The following is a 19,140-nucleotide window of genomic DNA, read 5'->3' as shown; positions in this document are numbered from 1 at the left end:
AAAGAACTTGGGTTTGTAAAACATTGAAAAAATGAAACCCACTGAAAAAAGGCATAGGCATTCCTAGAAGCTTAAACTTTAAAAGACTTCTGCATTTAAAATGATGCTGAAAATAAGGAAAGAAAAATTTAGCACAGAAACTTGATGAAATGAAGCCTGTGATTAAAACTTAGGTGATACAAAAACTGAGGAAAGAGAAACAGGACAGACTGGGATCTGAAGCGAGGCGCTGTGCTAATGGTATCATTTCTGGATGTATATTTCCCCATTTGGAAGTTCTGAAAGCGAGAAACTGAACATTCTGTCACATGTAGATGCATTCAGTAAGACACAGGAAACAATTCTTTCAGAATAACTTCTCACAGAGCCTAAGTCGGGGATAAAGAAATGAATAGTATTAGCTTGAACAACAGTCCCATGCTTAAGGAACACTTACCCAAATGACTATCAAAGAGGAAGCATAGTAAGATGTTAATAACATTGAGTTCCCAAACATCAAAACAAAACAAAGTGCAAGAGAAATCTAGAAAGATACAAGAAAAATAAAATTAATGCACATAAAATGTTTATTCTCACTGTATAAATTGCACATGCCCACAACAAACACAATATAAGCTGCTCAATGGGGAATGCACACTGCAGATGGAACGCTTCACCCTTCTGGAAATGACCACTGCCAACAATCAACCTTGTGCTTCCCACTAGACGTCAGCATGTATGAACCCTCGTTTTCTCTCTTTACATACATAAACGCACAAATGCAGTCTCCTATTATCTATTCTAGTTCCTGCCTTTACCCTGAAGATGTTTTGGAGAGTTATCCATATCACTCTAAAACAATCAATTCATTCTGGAAAGCACTGAAGAAAGTATCCGACTCCATGCATGTAGCATAATCTACTTAACTGATCCTCTGAGTCTGTGCAACACTGACGTACGCGCCAGTTGTGTTGTTTTTTTTAAAGATCATGTTATTTTTTTTAAAGATTTATTTGTATCTTTATTGGAAAGGCAGATATAAATAAAGGAGGAGAGACTGTGAGGAAGATCTTCCATCCTATGGTTTATTCCTGAAGCGGCCACAATGGCTGGAGATGAGCCAATCCGAAGCCAGGAGCCAGGAGCTCTTTCAGGTCTCCCATGCGGGTCTCCAGGGTCCCCAAGGCTTTGGGCCGTCCTCGACTGCTTTCCCAGGACACAAGCAGGGAACTGGATGGGAAGCAGGGCCGCTGGGATTAGAACCAGTGACCATATGGGATCCCACGTGTGCAAGGTGAGGACCTTAACCACTACGCTGTCATGCCGGGCCCAGTTGTGTTGTTTTTTATACTAACACTGGCACAACAAATATTCTTATCTGTACATCTTAAGTCTATGTCAATACATTTGGATAAATTGTCAGAAGTGGAACTGATGAGTCAAGGATACAGATACTATTAAACTTGTAAGAAAAACCGAAGACAGAGGATGATCTCTCTGAGCTGTAAGGCAGGAGAGCTTCGGTCACGGCTCCCTACAGCTCACGCTGTGCACTACCACTGAGAATGTCCACGGCCGGCAGGACACAATGTGTTATCTCACTGTCCATTGTCCATTCATTCCATACTGGAACACACAGCACCGTTTCTCCCATTGGCTATTTGTGTGAACTGCTTATCCAGACTATTTTTTTGCTGCGGTTTATTTTCCATAAGAACTCTTATAAATATTTCAGAATACAAGTTCCGTATAAGTTAATATTTTGCAAGTGATTTTCACAGTTCATTTTTACCTTTGTGATATTTTATTACGATAATTTGCTAAATTTTAATGTCAAATTTATCATTCATTTCCCATAAGTCTCTAGGATTTGTTCCCATAACTTACAAAGTTTTTAAAAACAATTTGTATTTCTTTCAAGTAGTTTTATGCTTGATCCATATATATATTTTTACGTAAATTTTATAAGCTTAAGTTTCAAAAAGAATTTTTAAAAATTATTCAAAAATGCACATTACAGTTATATCTACCATTCCAGCAATATTATATTAAAAAGAATATGTTTATTTATTCTTCTATTTATTTTACATATTTTAGTGAGTATGTTTCCCTCATTTAAACCTACATATTTCTCTATTCTAAAGTATATTATTTCTGCTGGCATTGTATCAGTAATCTTTTTCCATATTTTCAGATCATTGTTTATATATAAAGTACATTAAATCTAAGTACAGAATACAATTTTTCCTGTTTCCAATGTTTACTAATTTGAATTTCTCAAGTATTCAAATCATATCACCTGCCATCAATGATGCCTTACAACTACCTTTCCTATTTTTAAACTCTTTCTTTTCCAGCCAATTGTATTGGGTAATATTTCTGCAACAATGTTAAGTAATAAGAATGGCAATAGATATATTTGTCATGCTTCTGGCATGAATGGGACTAGTTCCCATTCATTGGTTGATTCATTACACTATGTGATGCTGGCTTTGGAGTGAGGTATGTGTGTAGACACACACAGACATAGAAATATATACACATATATCTATATAGATATAACTTTCAATAAGATATTTATTTTTACTTTTAAGATGTCAGAATGTAGAAATAAATGTGGACTTCTTAGCTATCACATCAAGGGAAACAACCATGCTATTAACCTTTCTCAAAACTTTTTAAACTGATAAATTATATTATCAGAATCCCCAATGCATTCCTGTAACGATCTTTATTTGTCATATTTCATTCTCACAAACTTGCTACATGGGTAAATAACCAAATTTTAAAAAATTAATGATAATACTTCCTTCCATAAATGCTAAGATCTAAGAATAACTAAAAATTTCCTAATACATTTTTAGTTAAAAATAATAGCAAAAAATTATCTTCCATGGGCCCCAGCATGATTGCCTAGTGGCTAAATCCTCGCCTTGAAACCACTGAGATACCATACGCATGCTGGTTTGTGCCCTGTTGCTAAAATTCCCATCAGCTCCCTGCTTGTAGCCTGGGAAAGCAGTCAGGGACGGTCCAAAGCCTTGGGACCCCTGCACCTGCATGGGAGACCTGGAAGTGGCTCCTGGCTCCTGGCTCCTGCCTTCAGATGGGCGCAGCTCCAGAGTTGAAGCCACTTGAAGAGTGAGCCAGAAGACATAAGATTATTCTGTCTCTCCTTTTCTCTGTAACTCAATATATTAAAAACTTTACATGAAAGAAAAGCAATGCTAAGAAAGAAACTTATAGTCCTATAAGTGGTAGATTACAAAACAAAACTTCTCATCAAAAACATAACTTTACATCTCAAAGAACTAACTAAAAATAAGGTAGGAATCAAGGGGGTGGGGAGGGGACCCGATGGGAGTGGGACACTGAAAAATGGCTCAGATAGAAAATTCTGCTATGTGTATTTTACTACAACAAGAAAATTATTTAAAAAGAATAAAAACCCTCCCTAGGGACAATTCTATATTTTTTCTTTATGTAAACCCTAAGAATTTGGGAATCCAGAAAAGTGCTAAGAGGACACAGAACAGTAAATCACATTATAAAACATAGTATTTTCCCAAGATAGCTTCCACTGTTTCAACCTATATAACTTCAGTTCTTTAAGAAGCAGATTTGAGTTGAAGCCCTCAGCTACAGCTGCCTATCTGACGATGTGACTGGCCAACTCTGAATGATTATCACATAATCTGATTTATACTACAAATTTTAAAACTGTACTAAGCAATTTCAGGAAAAAAGCCAAATATTAAGAATATGTAATTATTGTATAACTCACATATGAATACAGGCATGAAAATTATAGCAAAATGATAAAAATTGAATCCAGCAATATAAAAAGAATTTGAGCTTAGGCAAGAAAAGCAATTTTAACATTAACAAGTCAACTAATACTAATTTGCCATGGTAACAGTTTAAACAGTACAAAACAGATTGGGACATCTAAATAAAAGAAAAGCATTTCATAAAGCTTAATATTCATTAACTTGTTTTTAAAAGTACTCAACACAGTGAAGAGACTCTTTTTAAAAGAACAGAGGAGATTGCTTGGATGGAAGGACAAATCTGGAATAATACAAGCATCAATGCAAATAATAAAAATAACAGAATATACTGCACTGAATTCAATAGATGCTATTTTCGCTTGAGCCTGAGAAAAAATGGTGAAAGATACAAACAGAATTACCACTAAAGCAGAAACACAGAACAGCCCATAAACATAAAGAAAGACACTCAGTTTTGTCAACAGCAAGAGAAGATGCAAATTAAGGTCACAAAACGCCATTCTGTAACCTCCAGACTGAAAAATAAAAATGGATGTAGAACAACACTGGGACTTATGACGTTTAAAAGATGCGTCATTCATCACACAGCAAGCCGGCTACTGGGTAAATGTAGAAAAATTCTTAATCTCTAAGCCTCAGGAGATGTGAACAGAATTATTCATGAGGAAAAACAGGCAGAGGCATAGGTGAAGAGCTTAAATGCCCTTCATCAAGGAAGCAGATAAACAGTACAACAGAAAACATAAAGCAGTGGAAATATCTGAACTCCAGGAACACACAAAACCCAGACCAATGGAAAAAGAGGTTTCACAAAAGAACATCATTTGTATAAACTTTAAAAACAAGGCTGATGCTTAGTAACAAAAACAAACGCAAATATGGCAAACTTACACAGAGAAGCAAGGGAATCACAATGTTCAATGCCAGATAAGGGGCTTGTAGACTTCAAGGGAGTACTAAGGCTCTTCTTTGCAATTTAAGGTTGCTCACCTGATTGTTTTATAACTGTGTTCCTACCTGCTCTGGACACTACAAATGTCAATTATTAGGGAATAAAAAATAACAATAGTCTATCATAATAACATTAAAATCATTAGAAAAGGAAAATATCAACGTTATAACACTAATGACAGGAGACAAATTGTTTCTAAATAAAAATGCTTCTCTTTGTACTAGCTATTCCCACAAACTAGAATGTTCCCCTCTTAGCACCATCTACTGAGTTCACTCCCTCTCCTTCCGATCTTTGCTCCATGCTCCGTCATGCTGACATGCCTACCTAAAGTTTTCCCTGATTTATTTTTTGTCCTAAATCTCTTTCACCTTTCCCCATTACTTCCTGGACTCACTATTTCTCCTTTCCCCACTGGCTAAACGTCAGCAGCACACACACCGGCTCTGAAGTTCCAGTCACTGATGTGACCCGAGCCTCAAGTCGGTGCTCAACGAATGAACATTCACCTCCTTTTAACAGGCAGCTCCTGGATTATATCTCATCATAAGTTTGCTCTTTCATGAATTATTTATTTTAATGATAATGTATAATTTAGGAACAACTCTAATCAGATATGACCTAAATTAAAATTTTGGGGGCAACCTATTTAAAACCAGATTTGTCGATTTACTATAATGTTTAAATGATATTTGTTTTAATTATGGAATCATTTTACAACTAGTTTCAATAATAAATAAATCAAATATTAGCCAATTTACTTTGAGGTTAAACTAAATGAACAGCAGTAAAAAAAAAAGTTACCATGTGTATATAAATGATCTTCTGCAGTTTACATATATCAATGTATCCCACAACATACACTGCAAATAATGATGCAATCTGAAATTTAAAGAAAAGGTAAGTTAAAAATAAAAGTATACCTAAAATGAATAATTGTAACAATGAAAAAATATTATTGCTGTTTCAAATGGATTCATGTTGTTACAAAAAGTGATTTAAAATTTTTCCTTTCATTGAATATGACCAATATATTGATACAGCAACTCTATGTTGATGAAAAACCCCATACACAGCTCTGTAAATAAACAGCATGATCTCCTACTTTGCTGGACTATTGGTTAAACACCACTCATTCTAACAGCAGGTTGACTCAAAGGCCTACACACACAATTACAAACACATAACTCGGAAAGGTACATAAAACCCAAAAACAATTACATAATACACACATGTATAAAATATACTCAGTTCTGATTGCCAGTCACTCTGAAAACATATCCATTAGTGTTCTCTTTCATTAGTACAAATATTCAAGTGCTAGCTACAAACTTCATATTAGAATAAGCACTTTCACCACAAAGGGAGTTGTTTTTTTCCCCCCATTCTGAAGAAAACTGCACCGTATTATTCAAGAATGCTAAGAACTCTAGAAATCCTTAGAACCACCAATTGAGTAAATGAAGATGGTGCACCTGTTGCTTGAAGATATTATCTCACACTATGCATCTTTTGCCTCCTTCATGAAGAATTCAAATTTATCCTATGCCTCTTCTACTACACAAAACATAAACAAATGCAAAACAGCCAAATTCTTAAACATACTGGTTTATTCATCAACTCTTCATCGTCAAGAAATCGACGGCAAATTTCCCCCTACGCAGCAAGAAGAACAAGGTTTCCTTACACTCCAAAGGACCCACGGGCGACACTGCACTGATGCAGGGTGACACGTGATGCATTGTGAGCAAGAGTGTGCTATTACTCAACAGAAGCCTCAAAGCCAAAAACAAGCAGGCCAGCTCCATTGAGAGTAATGAGAAAGTTCCTTTTACATTGTAGGGGCTGAGCCAGTAACCACCCAAAGGTAGAATCTTAAGGGGAGAACATAGAAATGATTTAAACCAGAACCTGATTAAAAATGGGGTAAAACTTAAAACAAGAGTGTAAAAGGTCAAAGCAACAAGTAAATAAAATAAAGCCATTTTTTAAATAATAATGACAAAAGCAGTCAATATTACTAACGCTTGGCTAAGTGTCAAGCACTATGCCAGCATCTTCTATGCATTAACTCATACTGGAAACAACCAAATAAAGTAGGGTTCCCTTAATTATTTTCCCATTTCAAAAATGGGAACAACTTCAACTGAAGATTTCTGTCCATCTCAATAACCCATTACACAGAATCAGGATTCAAATAGAGCTATACCCTTATTTCCCAACAAGATATTTCAAAAAATATTAAAATGCAATCTTTCAACTGCTTTATAACAACACAACTGTCATTATAAAAAAAAATAGAAAGTGGGGTAAAAATGAACACACATTTACTCACTCTCTCCACAAACTCTGCCTTTGTATACCTTTATCTGAAGGCAAGCTACAACACATGAAAAGTTGATAAATAAACTTCAGATTGGTAAATGGAATACTATCAAACAGGAGCTGGTTTGCTATTTATGTTATTACCCTATGTATATTTAACCAATATGTAAGAACATATGGCACTATTCATAAAAGAAATACCTTTTACTTATAAGACTATAGTTTTTTGGAGAAATACATTAAATCCTAAACTGGTCGATTAAGCACACTACCAAATATTTGCATTCTTGAAAATTTAACTTTAATAAATGCATAATCAACATTCATTAACAATATCTTACACATTGTGCTACCCTGAACTTTGTTCAAGAGCATTAAGTAGGAAACATTTTAGGGCTTAAGAATTGTAACATCTCCATTGTAATTTTACACAAATGAGTTGACATAACCAAATGCACTAATCTTATAAAAACATAATCATCTTACCTGAGTAAGAAGTACAAACTGTGCAAACTGCCATGGAAGCATGAAAAATATGTTGGAAATGCAGAGCGCAATCAAGCTTCCTCTGTAAAGCTTCGTAGCCCTAGAAAAGATAAAGATAAGTTTAACCACAAATAATCTAGCATGGCTCCAAATTAGAATCTCTAAACACGACGTGGTTATTACATAAACTGAACATAAAATAAACAAATGAGTTAGAAATTATACCTCCTGAGACTCAGTTACAATTATGAAAAGCAAATACTGTTAAAAACTACAAAACCTGTTAAAGAAGGGAAGGGTGACCAGGTCAGTACATCTATTGAGGGTAACCCCGCCCCCTATTATGTTTCAGGGAATTCATAACCCAACATTTTTTCAAGCTGAGTCAACAGATTCACTGGTTGTAATGAAACATATTTTTGAAATCGTTAACAGGGGGTAGAACTTTCTCCAGGCCAGGTCCGACTCCACGCTCGGAGCCCTAATTCCAGCCACCGCGAACACAGAGTGAGCTGTCCCAGGCCTGCCCGAGCTCCAGAGGCGAGCTCATGGGAGATCTAGCTCTTGGCCCCTGTCCTTGGCCTGGCCCATTCTGGCCACTGTAGTCATCTAAGCAGTGAGCCAGCCATCTTTCTCTGTCTCTCCCTTGCTTTATAATCCTGACTTTGAAACAAGTAAATAAAAATTCTTCATAGAAAACACTATCTGTAAACAACAGCTGTTTTAGCTTCAAGTGCCCAGAAACATGAACAAGAAAGAAAGAGTCTACTAGATAAAAGCATAGAGAACAAAGGAGATATGGAAGAATAGAATTCTTACAATTCTTTCTAATGAAAAAAGAAAACAAAAATATAAAAAAAGAAAAAGAAAAGAAAAAAAGATAATGTAAAGGCAGGAATGAGGGGAGAAGGTAAATGAGGCTGAAAATGACCATGAGACCAAAGAGAATGTCTGCCACAGAAGCACCTGGGAACAAAGCCTACTGCACAGCCCATCCCGGTCAGCAGAGTAACAACATGCAAAGACGGGGCTGTTGTGATGCCTGGAACCCACAGATATGTTACACAGCATGGCAACGGGGATGTAAGGCTGTGAATGCAATTATGATGACTAATCACCTGACTGACCTTAAGAAAGGGAGACGATCCAGGGGAAGCCAGTGCAATCTGAAGGGTCCTTACGAGAGAGGCAGAGGGCACATTTGAGATTGACTAGAGCAGGACAGAGTCCAGTGCTGCTGGTTTCGATTATAAAAAATGCCACCAGCCAGGAAATTCAGGCAGTTTCCCAAGCTAGAACAGGCAAGAAAACCGATCCTCTCCCCTCCCGCACGGGTCTCCAGGGGAAGTGCAGCCCTGCCAGCCTGGATGTTACCTACAGGTCTAAGATAAAATCTAAGTTTGTAATGATCTGTTATTGCAGCAGTAAGAAGTTTCTAATAGTTTGTCTTCACTGGGTTTCAAACAAAAGCACAGCAGAAGAGGAGCAGGAATTAAAGAACCACGGACAGTCTACTGCCTGCCACTCATGGGAGAAATGTGGATGGGACATACCAAATCAACACACAGATAGACAGATAAGGAGATAAACAGACATATAAACAAACACACACTGAAGCGGAGAACCAAAGACTCTCAAAGAACAACACTTCTTCCAGAAATGTTTGTCTCATGGCACCCCAGAATAGTGCACCTTATTTGAAAGTGCTAAAGACGTTTTCAATCGTATGATAAAAGGAAAATTTAGGGGAGAACAGTAAGGTAGACTCAAGCTTCAAAGACTTCAAGAAGCTACCGCAAAAGCCACCCCCAGACCATACAGTGTGAAAGTTCTAAGAACACTACCTAGGAGAACTGAAAGTAAGTACTGTGGATCACCGAGGAAATGGATCAAGAGGGCTCACGCTGTGGACTTCAACACCTTTCTTATGAACTCGGCAGATCAATGAATGCAGCTTGCTCACTCATCTTTTTATTGTTGTTATTATTTTCCATGATACAGATTTGTAGTTAGAGATTTCCCTTTGCTTCCTCCCTCTCCATTTTCTATCCTATCACTTCCTTCCAAATTATTACAGTAATATAGTCCCTTACTAATAGTTACAAGTTTAACACTCTACTATTTAGTTATATCATGGCATTGTAGGGACAGGCCAGGGTAGAAAATCTCGTGCCATACTGTCAAGGTATAGTTAACTGTTTCTTTGGGAGTCCACTTGTTATTTGGGAGTAGAGATACACACTGCGATAGTCTCCGTTCCACAGTCATGAATGGAGTTCTTAATCCACATCTCCTTCAGCCTACTTATCAAGCTTTGCTCTACATTTTTATGGGCTCCATTTTGTTTTATTTGTTACTTTCTGTAATAAGTTTACTTAATATCTGTCAACAAAAAGGGAAGCTAATCATTTTCGGCTCTACTGAGATAAAACAGATGAACACAGCAAAATCCAATCAAATCCTAAATTTCTGGAAAGATTTTTCCTAGCACACCTTATGTGAAAGGAACTAAAGTAGTTCCTTTCTACACATATTATCTGATTCTCAGAGACACTAAACAAATTTCCCATGTTAATGAATCTGAGTACAATGATTCTGTAAACCATTCTTCATTCGAAGGGACTATACCTCACAACACACACTCCAGACTGGCCATCATTCCCCTTCTTTCTGCCTGGTTAAGGGCAGCTGACAGAAACCAGAGTGAATTTGCCACACCCTGAGTAATTACTGTGGACTACTAAGAAAAAGAGGACTAGAAAGTACATGAAGGAAATGTCTTTGGTTTAAGTATTTTTAAGTCATACTTTTTTTAAAGATTTTTTTTTTAAGAATTACTTATTTTTATTTGAAAGGCAGAAATAGGGGAAATAGAGGTAAAAGACCTTCCATTTGCTGGTTCATTCCCCAAGTGACCACAACAGCCAGTACTGAGCTGATCTGATTCAGAGGCCAGGAGCTTCATCCAGTCTCCCAAGTGGTACAGGGTCCTACGGCTTGTGGCCATTCTACACTGCTTTTTCAGGCCACAAGCAGTGAGCTGGGTGGGAAGCAAAGCACCAGGACAAAAACTGGCGCTCATATGGGATGCTGATGCCACAGGAAGGAGGATCAACTTGCTAAGCCACCACACTGGCCCATTAAGTTATACTCTTAAAACAGCTTTTACTAATTCAGTATAACAATATCATTTTAATTATGTTGATTTTTTATTACAAAAATGTACGGATATTTAGTTCTTAAAGGAAAAAAAAAAAAATAAAAAAAAAGGAAACCTAAAAATAAGTCAAAATTACCTGAGAATATGAGTCACAAGCAACATCTGCAGTACAAGGAATGGATACGAGAAGCTTTCCCGGAGAGGCGGGGTCCACATCACACGGGTGCACTGAAAAAAATGCAGAGCATACAGTGATACAGTACACTGGTTACAGCAGCTAGCTAAGGCGTACCAAGTGGAAGCTGCTAATTATAAACACAAGGAGAGGCACTTTTAAATTGTCTGTTATTAAGCTATCAGACTTTCCAAAACTAGCCAACTGAAGCAGGAAGCATCACAGAGACACACGGGCTTGGGATCATGCCAAGTGATAAGTCAGGAGCTGTCACAGAGCTCCAACCATACCTTAAGAGGAAAGGGGGAGGGCGTTTCAAGCAAAAACATGTTCTATCAACATCAGAAATGTTTCTTTTTAAATAATTATTTATCTGCAGATTGCATTCTTTCCTATGAACTGCAGCAGAACTACCTATAACTAATACTTTAGAATTCTTCACAGTCATCCATTTTGGAATTTGTGTTCCCAAAAGAAGGACATTTCATTTTGTTCTTTCATCTTCTTTGCCCAAGCAACTCTGGGTTACAAACGTGAAAAAGGAATTAAACAGCCAAAGTTGTAAAAAAAAAAAAAAAAAAAAAATTCAAGCATCAGGCCTTCTAAAAAGTTTACGTTAGACATAATTAACAAAGTAGTCCCTGAGTTTTATTATTCAGGCAAGTTCTTGAATATATTCTAAATAGGAGAAATCCACCTTTCCACTTAAAGAAAATTCTACTGGACTAAATGTAAGCAAATCGTATTGCTGCCACTAAGCCACCTATACTAGAAGAAATCATTTTGTCTTCATGTCAAGCACTGTTGATTATACCAAGAGTATACAGAATTGCAAAGACCATGTTGAAAATACATTTCTTCTTTTTAGCTCTACTTCAGATTACTGGATACTTATACTAATGCTACAAAACTCTGGGCTATTTTTTCCTTTTCTATCAAAGTTCACCATCCTCTAAGAAATTGATAAAAATACTTATTTATGAATGAACTACACTCAACAAAACAATGCTGATAATGCATATTATAGTTCCTGGAATTCAACTTTAAAAAACTACAGATTAAGCAGCAGCTCTCAATGTTGACCAGAATCCTACGGAGGACTGGCTCAACTCTCAGCTGCGCTGGCTTCTGATTCAGATTCCTGTCCATGCACATGACAAGTTCTCAGGACCTTGCCACCCACATGGGAGATGTGCAGGCAGTTCAGAGCTCTGTCCTACCCCAGTCCTGGACTATGCAGCCATCTGAGGAGTTAATTAGCAGAAGGAAGACACACACTCTCTCTCTTTCTCTCTCTCTCTCTCTCTCTCTCTCTCTCCCTCCCTCCCTGACTCCTTATTTTTCTCCCCCTGAGCCTCTCTTTCTCCTCAATTGCCTCTTCTTCTGTTACTCTTTCAAATAAATAAAAATAAACCTATATTAAAATCCTGTAGTCATTAGAAATTTTAGTAAGATACATAACCAAAAATTATAAAACTAATAGTCTCTTGCAAATGCAGCAAGAAAATGCCCAAACTATTTAACTTACATTGGAGAATTTTCCTCATTCAGTGTTCAAAAACAATTTTTGTTACCCAAATTCAACTACCTTGACATTTCTCATAAATTCATTTATTAGCTAAAGTCATTCAGGTCTCTCAAGCTCAGTTAAATCCCCCGAAGTCGGAATAAGAACATCCAATTGCAGGACTGTAATAAGAACAAGGTCTTCCTCCTTCAGAATGCAGAGAGCAAGTGAATTCAGTGCTTTCAAAGGCTTCTCCGACAACATAGCCTGCTCTACAGGATCTGCCACGAACACACTGCTGTTTCAGGTGACCCCACATAATTTGAAAACAGTCAACAAATTTGGTTTAATCACACCCTAACTTTCAACAAATGCTTTTTCTTAATTACAGTTTTAGATGGAACACAAAAGTCTTCTACTTGTCTACGTAATTTCAAAGTTTAAAAGGGCAGTGTTTGCTGAAGGTAGTATTTTGCAATCTAGAAATTAAAAAAAACATACATGTGGCCTACTTCAAAAACGATTATACAAATGTGCAATGTACAGTGCATATTAAGTGAGAAATTTGTTGTTGAAAGTGAAAAGCTGCAGAAGCTGTTGTCATGTAGCACACAATGTTTAACACACATTCACTGCACCGAACAGGACTGCAACATAATACTGTGTAAACATGGCTGGCAGCAGGCTTTCCTTTATTTTTCTGCTTATTGAAAATGAATTGTTTAATAATTCATTCATGAACCAAAATCTAAGCAATTTCAGCAACAGCCAGCTTTATTTTCCAATATCTCCTTTCAGATATTTTCCTGATAATATTAGAGACGTAGCATAATCCACTTGCTTTCTCTTCATGATTTCAAAATAAACAGAAGTACTGGGCTATAAATTGTGGTTAGCACTAGCATAAACTAGAGCATATTTCAGGTTTGACCCAAGATTTCTGACTTGATAACTTTTGGGTTTAAAACAGATTGCTAAAAAACAAAACAAAACAAACAACAAACCACCACGCGTCCAGGGACAGTGATGTGTTGAGCAGTGAGCTAACCCTCTCCCTCAAGCACAGCTATTCCATTCCACACCAGCAGCAGTTCTAGTCCTGCCTAATTCACTTTCAATCCAGCTCCCTGCTTGTGGCCTGAGAAAGCAGAGGAGGGTGACTCAAGTCCTTGGCTTTTCAACACATGTGGGAGACCCAGGGGAAGCTCCTGGCTCCTAGCTTCAGATCAGCTCAGGTCTCGCCACTGTGGCCATCTGGGGAGTGAATTAGTGGGTGGAAAACCTCTATCTCTTCTTCTCTCTCTGGAAAATACGTCTTTCAAATAAGCTGCCCACCTTGGGCTCAGCATGATAGCCTAGCAGCTGAAGTCCTCACCTTGAAAGCTTGGGATCCCATATGGGCACCGGTTCTCATCCCGGCAGCCTCGCTTCCCATCCAGCTCCCTGCATGTGACCTGGGAAGGCAGTTGAGGATGGCCCAAAGCCTTGAGACCTTGCATCGGCATGGGAGACCCAGAAGAGCTCCTGGCTCCTGGCTTTGGATTGGCTCAGCTCCAGCTGTTGCAGCCACTTGGGAAATAAATCAACGGATGGAAGATCTTCCTCTCTGTCTCTATTCCTCTCTATACATCTGATTTTGCAATAAAAACAAATAAATCTTTTGAAAAAAAAAGCTGCCCACCTCTAACTATTACTATACTGAATTAGTTGCAATGTTGCTTTATATTGCCTAATGCCAGCTATCATAAAGCCTTAAACACTATACCTATGAGGGCTTCCATTAAAGATACCTGGCCACCATTCTTCAGAGAATGTGACAGGTTTAAGGATCCTATAATTTATGTGAAAACCATAAAGAAAAAAACAGTGCTATCAGTTATGGCTTGCATAGCTCTGTAATCTTGGTTTGGGCTTTGTGCTTCTGATGACGCTGCAAATTGGTAAGTATTTAACCTGGCTGCTTTGTTAGTGTTTTTGCCTATTTCTGTACCAAATACTAGTAGTGGCTCAATTATCAAGTTACATATTTCCTTCTGAATTGATAATTCAATTTTGCCTCACACAGGGATTAATACTGCCATGATAAGCAACTGCTATAATTCAGCTTCACTATGTTTCTATAGAATTTATGTTAGTTCCACATAAAGAAACATACATCTTTTTTTCGCTAAATTTCCAATATATCATGACATCTTATCCTCACTTTTTATTCTCTTAATCAAATATACTCTTACCAAGAAGTAACTGCGAAGAAATCTTGAACCTTATTTAATAAGTTGTTATATCAGTATTAGTGTAGTAATTCTGAAAAATACACTTTACTGTATTATAGAATAAAGCAAGTAAGTATTTAAGATGTGTTGAGGTGAGAGATACAAATATGGAGCAGCAAAAGGAAGAACATAACATTAGGTAAGACCTGGAAGAATCAATATGAATTAATGACATTTTTAAAATGCATTTTCTGGGGACAGGCATTGGTACTAGCAGTTAAAATGCAGGTTAGAAGGCTTGCACCCCACACCACAGTGCCTGGGTTTATTTCCCACCTTCATCTTCCAGTTCCAGCTTCCTGCTAAAATAGACCCTGGGAGGCAGCCGTCAATTCAAGTAACTGAGCTCCTGCTGCCCACGTGGAAACTGGGTTGAGCGCTAGCCTCCAAGTCTCTGCCCTTGCTAGAGGGCCGCTGTGGGCAAGGGGGGAGCGGGAGCTGGGTGTCAGTGGATGGGAGTGCTCTCTCTGTCTCTCTGCCTTATAAACAGGCAGCTAAAATACATTTTTCTAGCTTTCCACAAAAAGGGAACTAAAAGCAATTACATGCAAGTAGCACTATGCACAGCACGCACCTAGGCTGTGGTCTCCAAATACTATTTTTCCACTAAATAGGATCAAATTTCTTGTAATATAGCTGATTCCATATCTGGGGACAAGAGAGTACAAGACAATCCTGGAACAATTTTTATTGACAAAAAAAGCCATGTTCAAAGGCTGAGAGGACACATCAAAAAGACAGAGAATACCATTTTCTAAAAAAACACATAAACTGCCTTGGAATTAATCTAACAAACATACGCAAAACAAAATATGCTAAGAGAAATTAAAGAAGTAAATGAAGAGCTGTGTCTGTTCTGTATTGGAAACTGCAGGGATGGTTAGTATGGTTAATATGAAGGAATGGTTAATAGGAAATGTAATTAGGAGGGAAAAAGTAATCACATATAAAAATTAATCACATATATTTCCCAATATAACTTCTTACCAAATTTGAGGCACATTTGTGAATGATACCATTTAGTCAACCCCTAAATAATCTGAAAGTAATCATATCAACTCAGTCGTTCTTACATTCTTAACTGAAGCAAACTGGGTGCGCCTTGAGTATTCTGAAGAGTTAGGAAGAGCCAAGATAGCACTGGCAGGTGGAAGCCTGATGAATTCCCGGTGAAAATCTGGGGGAAAACACCCTGGTATGATGAGCAGAATGAGCAAGACTGTCGAGGAAGAGACGGAGCCTGGGTAAAGCTTTCCTGGGGATTCTTCTAAGGCTCTGGCTAAATTTCTGAGAATACTCCCTCAATCATCAGATATTATTACTTTGTTAGCATGCTGTCCCATTTCAGAAACTGAGTTCTATAATGTGCTCTTGCCTTGACTGGCCCGCAGCCCCCTTCTCGTAGCCACTGCTTTGAGAGTACTTTCCCGTTGGGTTTACAATGGCACAGCTACATTCCATCTTTGGTTATAATTCTTCAAAAAAACGCTTCTGGATCTTGATTTCACTTGTTTCAAATGTCCATTGAAAAATCTGTTTTATCTGTAGCTGATCTGGGTATAACAAATCTAGTGGAAAGTTTGTTTCATTTTAATTTTTCAGTCTGAATTTTAAATGGAACCAAATGAGATGTTAATTATCCCTGCTGCTAATTGTTGGTCCTCTTCAATCAGGGCATGAACAGGGCTAATTTTTCAATGTTATTAATATAAACAGACTATTTCAGAGCTACAGTTCCAAGAAAACAACCCAATTTCCCCTCTCCCTGGCTTCCCCCAAACCTTCTCCCCGCTCCCCTCCATCAGTTTTTCAGGAGACATCATTTTAATACATTTTGTATTTGTAGGATTTATTTGCAACAAATCATAACTCTGAATAAGTTAAAAGTAGGAAGGCTGTAGTGCAACAGGAGTATAAACAAGGACTAAACACAACAATCCCATCCCAAAAAGATCATTTCACTCCTATACATTTTTATGGCATTCTATCCTAACAGCCACATACCAGAGAAACCATCAGACATTTGTGTTTTTGAGCCTGGCTTATTTCATTAAGCAAAATGATTTTCAGTCACACCCATTTTGCTGCAAAAGACAGGGTTTTATTCTTTTTTATGGCTGAACAGCATTATATAGTGCATGTGTGTGTATATATACAGATATAGATAGATACATCACATTTTTCTTAAGCCACCAGCTGATGAATATCTGGGCTGATTTTGTATTTTAGCTAAAGGTATTCTGGTATTTCAGCTATTCTGTATCTTAGCAATAAACACAGGGATACAAATGGTTCTTTTCATTTCCTTCGAGTAAATCCCCAGGAGTGGGATGGTTGGGTCAGAAGGTATCTTTATTTTTAGATCTCTAGGGAAGCTCTGAAGTGTCTACGACAATGGCTATAAAAGTTTACACTGCTACCAATGGTGGATCAGGGTACCTTTCCCCCACATCCTTGCCAGTATTTGCTGGGGGTTGTTTCGATGTTTATTATTTATTTTGCTTGTTTCATCTTTGGATGATAGCCAGTGTAACTAGGATGGGTAAAGCCTCACTGCGGTTTTTATTGGAAATTCCCTGATGGTTACTATCCTGAGCATCTTCTCACATGTCTGTTGATATATGACCTTCCATCTGTTGAAAGTGGCCTACTCCTACCCTTTGCAACTGCATTAATTTTTTCCCACCAAACTGATGTGGATGGCTTGCTACTGCAGGCTTTATCTTCATTATATGTCTTCTTAAACCACGAATCTATTTGTAACTGTTGATTTCTTTAGGGTACTGTCCCCAGGTATTTCCTAGAACATCAGTGATTTCATTATTCTTTCACCCAAACATCAGCAAAACACTCATGTTTGCTGCACTTTAATTTTAGCAGAAATCCGGTTGCACTGATAAAAGTTCTTTCCAAACTAGTACCTAATTGTTCTTAGTGCCTCGTACTAAGTCCTGTGCAGATATTTTATGACAAATTAGTTAGAGTTTATTTTTATGCAAAAGCTTTTAAATTCCATGAAATGGTTCTCCATAATATGCATTTACCATGAACTTATTGAAGATTCCTCAACTATTTAGGATGTCAAGCCTTGTTAAATTGATCTCTAGAGATTCAACATAATCAGCTAAAATTCCAGTAGGTTACATATATGTTGGGCAAGGAAGAAGTGGGGACAAGCTGATTTTAAAACGTATGTGGAGATAAACACAAAGGACCTGTAACAACAATAGCAATACTGGAAAACAATGAAGGAAACTCACTATCAGATCAAACTCACAAAGCTACAATATTTAACACAGTGACTCTAGCTTAAAGAGAAAGAAGATGGAGCAGAACTGTAAGTCTAGAAACAAACCTAAAAATATGCAATCACTTGCTAACTGGACAAGAGAGTGTGGAGGGAAGTCTTATTTCTATTTCATACTACACATGAATTTTTAAATAGACTATTGACCAAAACATGAAAACTACATAAATCAGGCTTCCAGAAGAAAAAGTACGAGGAAATCTTGAGTTCTACAGCAGGTATGGAATTTTTTAAATTGGGATACAAAAAGCAATAAACATGAAGGATTAATAAATTGAACTTTACCAAAATGAAGAACTCTGTCCTTCAGATATCCTAAAGGTAAGACATAGCCATGAGAAATTCTTGGGAGAACAAGTGCTCTAACAAGGAACCCTGCACAACTGCAAAGAATTTTCATGCATTACTAGAAGAACACACTTCATAAATGAGCCAAGACTTACATCAGTGATTCATAAAAGAGAATATCTAAATCATACACAATATAAAAAGCGCTCTGCGGCATTACTCATCGGGAAAATACAAAGTAAATCCATAATAAGACACTGCTTCACTCATCAGAATTATTAAAATTAAGAGAACTGCCAATACCAAGAACTGGCAAGGAGAAAACTAGAATACCTTTTTTTTTTTTTAAATTTTATTTTTATTACAAAGTCAGATATACTGAGAGGAGGAGAGACAGAGAGGAAGTGGAGCTGCCGGGATTAGAACCAGCGACCATATGGGATCAAGGCGAGGACCTTAGCCACTAGGCCATGCTGCCAAGCCCAGTAGAATTCCTTTGTAAAAAAAGATATTATTTTATTTATTTATTTGAAGGCAGAATCACAGGGTGACAAGCAAAGACAGACAAAGACAGGTCTTCTATCAACTCCCAAAATGGCTACAATAGCTGGGCCTGGTCAGGCCAACAACAGGAATCAAGAGCTTCTTCCAGATCTCTCACATGACGGGCAGGAACACTCAGGCCATTCTCTGCTGCCTTCCCAGGTCATTAGTAGGAAGCTGGTTGGAAGCAGAGAGCCAGGACTTGAACCAGCAACCATATATAAATGCTGGTGCTACAGGCAGCAGCTTAACCCGTGGCATCACAACACTAGGCCCTACAATTCTTGCACATTGCATTGCTAAATCCTCATCTGGCATCCTCCAGCATCCCATACAGGCATAAATTCATGTCCC

The 19,140-nt window shown here is 37.6% G+C and overlaps 1 protein-coding gene across 5 annotated transcripts in view; it reads right to left on the bottom strand.

Annotated features, from left to right (window-relative positions):
• The window catches only part of DPY19L1 (dpy-19 like C-mannosyltransferase 1), an 82,344-nt gene that overhangs the window by 23,055 nt on the left and 40,149 nt on the right, over positions 1-19,140 (bottom strand). For all 5 annotated transcript variants that reach the window (XR_009247294.1, XM_058678284.1, XM_058678281.1 and 2 more), the window contains exons 8-11: positions 10,830-10,921; positions 7,534-7,633; positions 5,527-5,604; positions 437-523 (exon numbers count right to left, since the gene is read on the bottom strand). Coding sequence is in view for 4 of the 5 variants with exons in the window: in XM_058678284.1 (XP_058534267.1) it covers positions 437-523; positions 5,527-5,604; positions 7,534-7,633; positions 10,830-10,921 (357 nt within the window). In the remaining variant the exon portion in view is untranslated. The remainder of the gene's footprint in view (positions 1-436; positions 524-5,526; positions 5,605-7,533; positions 7,634-10,829; positions 10,922-19,140) is intronic.

This window comes from Ochotona princeps, chromosome 20, assembly GCF_030435755.1.
Source record: "Ochotona princeps isolate mOchPri1 chromosome 20, mOchPri1.hap1, whole genome shotgun sequence".
Taxonomy (NCBI): Eukaryota; Metazoa; Chordata; class Mammalia; order Lagomorpha; family Ochotonidae; genus Ochotona; species Ochotona princeps.
Note: the sequence above shows the minus strand (reverse complement) of the source record. Positions and strands in the feature narration are given on the sequence as shown.